This window comes from Lethenteron reissneri, chromosome 65, assembly GCF_015708825.2.
Source record: "Lethenteron reissneri isolate LAM-NWPU_2019-01 chromosome 65, ASM1570882v1, whole genome shotgun sequence".
Classification (NCBI taxonomy): Eukaryota; Metazoa; Chordata; class Hyperoartia; order Petromyzontiformes; family Petromyzontidae; genus Lethenteron; species Lethenteron reissneri.
In genome coordinates this window covers 9,804,937-9,814,361 of record NC_083843.1, presented here as the reverse complement: position 1 = coordinate 9,814,361, position 9,425 = coordinate 9,804,937, and the positions used below count along the sequence as shown (strand labels likewise).

At 59.7% G+C, this 9,425-nt stretch overlaps 1 protein-coding gene across 1 annotated transcript in view; it reads right to left on the bottom strand.

The window, feature by feature from the left end:
- Window positions 1-404: 404 nt before the first annotated feature.
- The window catches only part of LOC133359589 (prolyl 4-hydroxylase subunit alpha-1-like), a 30,290-nt gene continuing 21,269 nt past the window's right edge, over window positions 405-9,425 (bottom strand). The window contains exons 6-9 of the mRNA XM_061578041.1: window positions 6,659-7,000; window positions 3,782-4,059; window positions 1,312-1,449; window positions 405-490 (exon numbers count right to left, since the gene is read on the bottom strand). Of these exons, the coding sequence (XP_061434025.1) occupies window positions 1,435-1,449; window positions 3,782-4,059; window positions 6,659-7,000 (635 nt within the window). The 3' untranslated portion in view covers window positions 405-490; window positions 1,312-1,434. The remainder of the gene's footprint in view (window positions 491-1,311; window positions 1,450-3,781; window positions 4,060-6,658; window positions 7,001-9,425) is intronic.

Genomic DNA, 9,425 nt, shown 5'->3' with positions numbered 1-9,425 from the left:
CGTGTGTACGTGTGTGTGTATGCGTGTGTACGTGTGTATGTATGCGTATGTACGTGTGTGTATGTATGAGTATGTACGTGTGTGTACGTATATGCGTGTGTATGTGTGTGTATGTATGCGTATGTACGTGTGTGTATGTATGAGTATGTATGTGTGTGTATGCGTATGTATGTGTGTGTATGTATGCGTATGTACGTGTGTGTATGTATGCGTGTGTACGTGTGTGTGTATGCGTGTGTACGTGTGTGTGTGTATGCGTCTGTACGTGTGTATGTATGCGTATGTACGTGTGTGTGTGTATGCGTGTGTACGTGTGTGTGTATGCGTATGTACGTGTGTGTATGTATGCGTATGTACGTGTGTGTATGTATGCGTATGTACGTGTGTGTATGTGCGTGTGTCACCATGAAGGAGAGTGTGAGGTCAGGCATCCCCGTGAGCTTCACACAGGCGTCAATCACGCCCTGAATCTCAGCCGTCACCGTGGAGCCTGAGACACACGCGGAGACACACGGACACGGACACGCACGGAGACACACATAAAAGTCTCTCTCTGTCTCTTTCTCTGTCTCCCCCCCCCCCTCTGTGTCTCTGTGTGTCTATTGCACTGGTCAACAAAAAAAATCTTTCCAAATTCACCCCACACTCTCCTCTCTCTCCAAACTCTCTCTCCCCACACTCTCTCCCTCCTCTGCCCTCCCTCTCATCTTCACCCTCTCAGCCCTGTCTCTCTCTCTGTGTTTTTTCCCAAGTGAATTTTTATTGTTGGACACAAGTTGTGGGCAAGCAAAGATGGTGCAATTTTGATTTAAAGCTTTCGTGTTTGGTGACTTTGTGTGTTTCGTAGCGAAACCAGCTCCAGTGCTGTTGCTGCTGGCAGCAATAAAAGTGGTTTGAAAGTCAAAAGTCTCTCACACTCTGTGTCTCTCTCTGTGTCTCTCCCTGTGTCTCTCCCTGTGTCTCTCCCTGTGTCTCTCCCTGTGTCTCTCCCTGTGTCTCTCCCTGTGTCTCTCCCTGTGTCTCTCCCTGTGTCTCTCCCTGTGTCTCTCCCTGTGTCTCTCCCTGTGTCTCTCCCTGTGTCTCTCCCTGTGTCTCTCCCTGTGTCTCTCCCTGTGTCTCTCCCTGTGTCTCTCCCTGTGTCTCTCCCTGTGTCTCTGTCTCTCTCTGCGTCTCTCTCTGCGTCTCTCTCTGCGTCTCTCTGCGTCTCTCTCTGCGTCTCTCTCTGCGTCTCTCTCTGCGTCTCTCTCTGCGTCTCTCTCTGCATCTCTCTCCCACTATCTCTCTCTCTCTCTTCTTCTCTCTCTCTCTCACCAGAGCGATCAATGATGACATCCACCTCCTCTATCACGTCGAAGTACGCCTCGTTGTTGGTGTAGCGCACGCCGGTGCATCTCCACGGCACGTTGGAGAGCTGCCCCGAAGGCAGAGTGTCTCCTACATTGGTGCTGCCTGCACGGGGGGAGAGAGCGGGAGAGAGAGAGAGAGAGGGAGATGGAGAGAGAAAGTTTCAAACCAATGTTATTGCTGCCAGCAGCGTTAGCACCGGAGCCGAGTTCGATGCGAAGTCACACATCGAGTGCAGCGTCACGTGTGGACATCACAAACACTGCACATGGCACTGCACGTGCCACGCATACAGAGAGAGAGCGGGGAGAGAGGGAGAGAGGGGGAGAGGGTGAGAGGGTGAGAGAGGGAGAGAATGCTCGTCGGCTATGCCAAGCTCGCCATTTACAGGGCGAGGAAGGTGGCCCTGGAGGGGAAACGTCCGGCCAGCAGCCTGGGCATCTTCCGCGCTCTGGTCGGAGCCAGGGTGTGGCCGGAGTTCCGCCATGCGCGGCTGCTGACCCACGCAGTGCCGGCCTTCAAGGAGCAGTGGGCGATGGAGGAGGCCGTGTGCTCAGTGGCAGATGATGGGGAGCTCTGCATGCTGATATGAGCTACCCGTCGGAGGCCGTCGGACTGCGGGAAGGGCTGCGTGCAGAACGAGAGAGAGCGAGAGAGTGAGCGAGAGAGTGGGCGGGAGAGAGAGCGAGAGAGTGAGCGGGAGAGTGAGCGAGAGAGTGAGCGAGAAAGTGAGCGGGAGAGTGAGCGAGAGAGTGAGCGGGAGAGTGGGCGAGAGAGTGAGCGAGAGAGTGGGCGAGAGAGTGGGCGAGAGAGTGGGCGAGAGAGTGAGCGAGAGAGTGAGCGGGAGAGAGAGCGAGAGAGTGAGCGACAGAGTGAGCGAGAGAGTGGGCGAGAGAGGGGCGAGAGAGTGAGCGAGAGAGTGAGCGAGAGAGTGAGCGAGAGAGTGAGCGGGAGAGTGAGCGAGAGAGTGAGCGAGAGAGTGAGCGGGAGAGTGAGCGAGAGAGTGAGCGAGAGAGTGAGCGAGAGAGTGAGCGAGAGAGTGAGCGAGAGAGTGGGCGTGAGAGTGGGCGGGAGAGAGAGCGAGAGAGTGAGCGAGAGAGTGAGCGAGAGAGTGAGCGAGAAAGTGAGCGAGAGAGTGAGCGAGAGAGTGAGCGAGAGAGTGAGCGAGAGAGTGAGCGAGAGAGTGAGCGAGAAAGTGGGCGAGAGAGTGGGCGAGAGAGTGGGCGGGAGAGTGAGCGAGAGAGTGAGCGAGAGAGTGAGCGAGAGAGTGAGCGAGAGAGTGAGCGAGTGAGTGAGCGAGAGAGTGAGCGAGAGAGTGAGCGAGAGAGTGCGCGAGAGAGTGCGCGAGAGAGAGAGCGAGAGAGAGAGCGAGAGAGTGCGCGAGAGAGAGAGCGAGAGAGTGAGCGAGAGAGTGGGCGAGAGAGTGAGCGAGAGAGTGGGCGAGAGAGTGGGCGAGAGAGTGGGCGAGAGAGAGAGCGAGAGAGTGGGCGAGAGAGTGGGCGAGAGAGTGAGCGAGAGAGTGAGCGAGAGAGTGAGCGAGAGAGTGGGCGAGAGAGTGAGCGAGAGAGTGGGCGAGAGAGTGCGCGAGAGAGAGAGCGAGAGAGAGAGCGAGAGAGTGCGCGAGAGAGAGAGCGAGAGAGTGAGCGAGAGAGTGGGCGAGAGAGTGGGCGAGAGAGTGGGCGAGAGAGAGAGCGAGAGAGTGGGCGAGAGAGTGGGCGAGAGAGTGAGCGAGAGAGTGAGCGAGAGAGTGAGCGAGAGAGTGGGCGAGAGAGTGAGCGAGAGAGTGGGCGAGAGAGTGAGCGAGAGAGTGGGCGACAGAGTGAGCGAGAGAGTGAGCGAGAGAGTGGGCGAGAGAGTGAGCGAGAGAGTGAGCGAGAGAGTGAGCGAGAAAGTGAGCGAGAGAGTGAGCGAGAGAGTGGGCGAGAGAGTGGGCGAGAGAGTGGGCGAGAGGGTGGGCGAGAGAGTGAGCGATAGAGTGGGCGAGAGAGTGGGCGAGAGAGTGGGCGAGAGAGTGAGCGAGAGAGTGGGCGAGAGAGTGAGCGAGAGAGTGGGCGAGAGAGTGAGCGAGAGAGTGAGCGAGAGAGTGAGCGAGAGAGTGGGCGAGAGAGTGGGCGAGAGAGTGGGCGAGAGAGTGGGCGAGAGAGTGGGCGAGAGAGTGAGCGAGAGAGTGAGCGAGAGAGTGAGCGAGAGAGTGAGCGAGAGAGTGGGCGAGAGAGTGGGCGAGAGAGTGAGCGAGAGGTGGGGGTTTACATAAAGCAATGTTATTATTAAAAAAAAAGAGAGAGACAGAGACAGAGAGAGACACAGAGAGACACAGAGAAACACAGGGAGAGGGAGACAGGGAGACGTGGAGGACAAGAGAGATGACGCGGAGAAGAGCGGGAGGGAGGCACGGAGGGAGCCGTGAGGTCGTCCGTCGCCTACCCCCCCGACTCACCATCTTGATCCCCTCTCCCCGACACAGCTTCATGTAGCTTGCACTTTTTCCATCGTCCACCTCCTCATCCACTTCCTCTTCCACCTCCACTTCCTCCTCCCCGAGTCTCTCTCCCCCCATCGTGTCCTTCCTCCTCCTCTTCGATGACGACGAGGAGGATGAGGAGTCGCTGCGGATGCCGGTGGTGAGGAGGTGAGATTCGTCGTCGCCCTTCCGCTTGGCGGACAGCGCCCGGGAGAAGTAGTCGAGGTTCCCCTGGGCACACTCGTGAGACGGGTCTGGGGAGAGATGGGGGGGGGGAAAGAGTGAGATGGGGAGAGAGATGGTGAGAGTGAGATGTGTCTGGGGGGATGGGGAGAGAGATGGGGAGATGGGGGGATGGGGAGAGAGAGTGAGACGGGTCTGGGGAGATGGGGAGAGAGAGTGAGACGGGTCTGGGGAGATGGGGGGATGGGGAGAGAGATGGGGGGATGGGGAGATGGGGAGATGGGGGGAGAGATGGGGGGGGGGAGATGGGGGGAGAGATGGGGAGATGGGTAGATGGGGAGATAATTGGGGAGAGAGTGAGACGGGTCTGGGGAGATGGGGAGAGAGAGTGAGACGGGTCTGGGGATGGGGAGAGAGATGGGGAGATGGGGAGAGAGATGGGGAGAGAGAGTGAGACGGTTCTGGAAAGATGGGGGATGGGGAGAGAGATGGGGAGAGAGATGGGGGGATGGGGAGATGGGGAGTTGGGGAGATGGGGGGGAGAAGGGGGGAGAGATGGGGAGATGGGGAGATGGGGGAGAGAGAGTGAGACGGGTCTGGGGATGGGGAGAGAGATGGGGAGATGGGGAGAGAGATGGGGAGAGAGATGGGGAGAGAGAGTGAGACGGTTCTGGGGAGATGGGGAGAGAGAGTGAGACGGGTCTGGGGAGATGGGGGATGGGGATAGAGATGGGGAGGAGAGATGGGGGGATGGGGAGATGGGGGGGGAGATGGGGAGAGAGAGATGGGGAGATGGGGAGATGGGGGGGGGGAGATGGGGGGGAGATGGGGGGGGGGAGATGGGGGGGGAGATGGGGAGAGAGAGTGAGATGGGGATGGAGAGATGGGGAGATGGGGAGAGAGATGGGGAGATGGGTGCATGGGGAGAGAGATGGTGAGAGAGATGGGGAGAGAGAGTGAGATGGGGAGATGGAGAGAGAGAGTGAGACGAGTCTGGGGAGATGGGGAGATGGGGAGAGAGAGTGAGAGTGAGACGGGTCTGGGGAGATGGGGAGAGAGATGGGGTGAGAGAGTGAGATGGGGAGATGGGGGAGAGAGAGTGAGAGTGAGACGGGTCTGGGGAGATGGGGAGAGAGAGTGAGAGTGAGACGGGTCTGGGGAGAGATGGGGAGATGGGGAGAGAGATGGGGAGAGAGATGGGGAGATGGGGAGAGAGATGGGGAGAGAGATGGGGAGAGAGATGGGGAGAGAGATGGGGAGAGAGAGTGAGAGGGGTCTGGGGAGATGGGGAGAGAGAGATGGGGAGATGGGGAGATGGGGAGTTGGGGGGAGAGAGTGAGATGGGGAGATGGGGAGCGAGATGGGGAGAGAGAGTGAGATGGGTCTGGGAGGAGACGGTGGTGGTGGGGAGAGAGATGGGGGGAGATGGGGATGGGGAGATGGGGATGGGGAGAGAGATGGAGAGAGAGATGGGGAGAGAGAGACGGGTCTGGGAGGAGGCGTTGGTGGTGGCAAGAGAGATGGGGGGAGAAATGCGGAGAGAGAAATGGGAAGAAAGAAATGGGGAGATGGATATGGGGAGATGGGGTGTGAGAGTTGGGGGGAGAGACGGGAAGAGAGAGTGAGATGGTCTGGGAGGCGGTGGTAGTGAGGAGGGAGATGGGGAGATGGATATGGGGTGAGATGTGACAGCCTCCCCTCGACACAGACACATTCCAGAACTAGCCCACCTGACCCCGTGTAACCCACAGAGGTCAAGCTGGTAACGGTACAGCTGCCATGCACACACTCGCACTATCACTCGCTAACCCACTCGCTCATTCACTCACTCGCACATTCGTTCATTCACCCGCTCACTCACTCGCACATTCGCTCACCCACTCGCACATTCACTCACTCGCTCATTCACCCACTCACCCACTCACTCATTCAATCGCTTACCCACTCGTCACTCGCTCACCCACTCGCCCATTCACTTGCTCGCTCATTCTTTCACTTATTCACCCACTCACCCACTCACTCATTCACTCGCTTACCCACTCGTCACTCGCTAATTCATCTGCTCACCCACTTGCTCACCCACCCACTCGCTCGCTCAACCATTCGCTCACCCGCTCGCTCACCCACTCGCTCACCCACTCGCTTCCTCATTCACCCGCTCACCCACTCGCTCATTCACTTGCTCACCCACTTGCTCACCCACTCGCTCCCTCATTCACCCGCTCACCCACTCGCTCATTCACTTGCTCACACACTCGCTCATTCACTTGTTCACCCACTCGCTCCCTCATTCACCCGCTCACCCACTCACTTATTCACCCGCTGAGCCACTCGCTCACCAACTCGCTCACTCGCTCACCCACCCGCTCACCCACTCGCTCACCCACCCTCTCATCCACTCACCCACCCGCTCACCCACCCGCTCACCCACCCGCTCTCTCACCCACCCGCTCACCCACCCGCTCTCTCACCCACCCGCTCACCCACCCGCTCACCCACTCGCTCCCTCACCCATCCGCTCACCCACCCGCTCACCCACTCGCTCACTGGCTCATTCACTCGCTCACCCACTCATTCGCTCACTCGCTCATTCACCCACTCACCCGCTCACCCACCCGCTCACCCACCCGCTCACCCCCCCCCCCCCCCCACCCCCCCCGTCACTCGTACCCAGCTTGACCAGCCGCTTCGTGAGCGCGTACGCTTCCTCCGTCTTGCCCTGCTGAAACGCCACGAAGCTCAGGTGGTCCAAGACGTCCACCTCGTCCACCACCACCGCCCCCGTTAGCCACTCCACCCCCTCCACCGCTGATCCTCCACCCCCCGGTGTCTCCTCCGCCTCTCCGCCCTCCGCCCCACGTCTCTCCCCTCCCCCTCCTCCTCCTCCTCGGTGCATCATGCGCAGCGCCTGCCGCATCCAGAGCTGCGTGTGGCGGTAGTCGCCCTCCGTGTAGTCGACGCGGCCCAGGTCGTAGCAGTCGCGGGCAGACAGAGCGTCACGATACATCGCGCCTTGGACACGCGCACAGACACACGCACAGGGAGAGAGACCGTGGGTGAGGGTGGGGCGGGGTGGAGAGAAGGGTTACGAGACTCGGAGACTCGGGGATTGGAGACTCGGAGACTCGGGGTTTAGAGACTTAGAGACTCGATGACTGAATGAGCGAGCGAGTGGGTGAGCGAGTGGGTGAGCGAGTGGGTGAGGGTGGGGCGGGGTGGGGAGAAGGGTTACGAGACTAGGAGACTCGGGGATTGGAGACTCGGAGACTCGGGGTTTAGAGACTTAGAGACTCGGTGACTGAATGAGCGAGCGAGTGGGTGAGCGAGTGGGTGAGCGAGTGGGTGAGGGTGGGGCGGGGTGGGGAGAAGGGTTACGAGACTAGGAGACTCGGGGATTGGAGACTCGGAGACTCGGAGACTCGGGGTTTAGAGACTTAGAGACTCGGTGACTGAATGAGCGAGCGAGTGGGTGAGCGAGTGGGTGAGCGAGTGGGTGAGCGAGTGGGTGAGCGAGTGGGTGAGCGAGTGGGTGAGCGAGTGGGTGAGGGTGGGGCGGGGTGGGGAGGGAAGGGTTACGGGTCCAGAGACTCGGGGATTGGAGACTCGGAGACTCTGGGTTTAGAGACTTAGATACTCAGAGACTCAGAGACTGAATGAGCGAGTGGGTGAGCGAGTGGGTGAGCGAGTGGGTGAGCGGGTGAATGAGGGAGCGAGTGAATGAGGGAGTGAGTGGGAGAGAGACCGTGGGTGAGGGTGGGGCGGGGTGGGGAGGGGAAGGGTTACGGGGTCCAGAGACTCGGGGATTGGAGACTCAGGGACTGAATGAGTGAGCGAGCGAATGAGCGAGTGGGTGAGCGAGTGGGTGAGCGGGTGAATGAGTCAGCGAGTGGGTGAGGGAGCGAGTGGGTGAGCGGGTGAATGAGGGAGCAAACGAATGAGTGAGTGGGTGAGGGAGCGAGTGTGTGAGCGGGTGAATGAGGGAGCGAGTGAATGAGGGAACGAGTAGGTGAGGGAACGAGTGGGTGAGCGGGTGGGTGAGCGGGTGAATGAGTGAGCGAGTGGATGAGCGAGTGGGTGAGCGGGTGAATGAGCGAGCACACAGGGAAAGCGACGTGGTACATCGCGCCTTGAGGGTGAATGAGCGAGCGCACAGACACACACACAGGGAGAGAGACGGTGGGTGAGGGTGGGACGGGGTGGAGAGAAGGGTTACGAGACTAGGAGACTCGGGGATTGGAGACTCAGGGACTCGGGGATTGGAGACTCAGGGTTTAGAGACTCAGGGTTTAGAGACTCGGGGATTGGAGACTCAGAGACTCGGGGTTTAGAGACTTAGATACTCAGAGACTCAGAGACTGAATGAGCGAGTGGGTGAGCGAGTGGGTGAGCGAGTGGGTGAGCGAGTGGGTGAGCGAGTGGGTGAGGGTGGGGCGGGGTGGGGAGAAGGGTTACGAGGTCCAGAGACTCGGAGACTCGGGGTTGAGAGACTCAGAGACTGAATGAGCGAGCGAGTGGGTGAGCGAGTGGGTGAGCGAGTGAGCGGGTGAATGAGTCAGCGAGTGGGTGAGCGAGTGGGTGAGCGAGTGGGTGAGCGGGTGAATGAGGGAGCGAGTAGGTGAGCGAGTGGGTGAGCGAGTGGGTGAGCGGGTGAATGAGGGAGCGAGCGAATGAGTGGGTGAGGGAGCGAGTGTGTGAGCGGGTGAATGAGGGAGCGAGTGAATGAGGGAGCGAGTAGGTGAGGGAGCGAGTGGGTGAGCGGGTGGGTGAGCGGGTGAATGAGGGAGCGAGTGGGTGAGCGAGTGGGTGAGCGGGTGAATGAGGGAGTGAGTGGGTGAGCGAGTGGGTGAGCGAGTGGGTGAGCGAGTGGGTTAGGGTGGGGCAGGGTGGGGAGAGGAAGGGTTACGGGGTCCAGAGACTCGGAGACTCGGGGATTAGAGACTCAGGGTTTAGAGACTCAGGGTTTAGAGACTCAGAGACTTAGAGACTCAGAGACTGAATGAGGGAGCGAGCGGGTGAGCGAGTGGGTGAGCGAGTGGGTGAACGAGTGGGTGAGCGGGTGAATGAGGTAGCGAGCGGGTGAGCGAGTGGGTGAGCGAGTGGGTGAGCGGGTGAATGAGGGAGCGAGCGGGTGAGTGAGTGGGTGAGAGGGTGAATGAGGGAGCGAGTGGGTGAGCGAGTGGGTGAGCGGGTGAATGAGGGAGCGATTGGGTGAGCTGGTGAATGAGGGAGCGAGTGAATGAGGGAGCGAGTGAATGAGGGAGCGATTGGGTGAGCTGGTGAATGAGGGAGCGAGTGAATGAGGGAGCGAGTGAATGAGTGAGTGGGTGAGCGAGTGGGTGAATGAGGGAGCTAGTGGGTGAGCGAGTGGGTGAGTGAGTGGGTGAGCGGGTGAATGAGGGAGCGAGTGAATGAGGGAGCGAGTGGGTGAGCGAGTGGG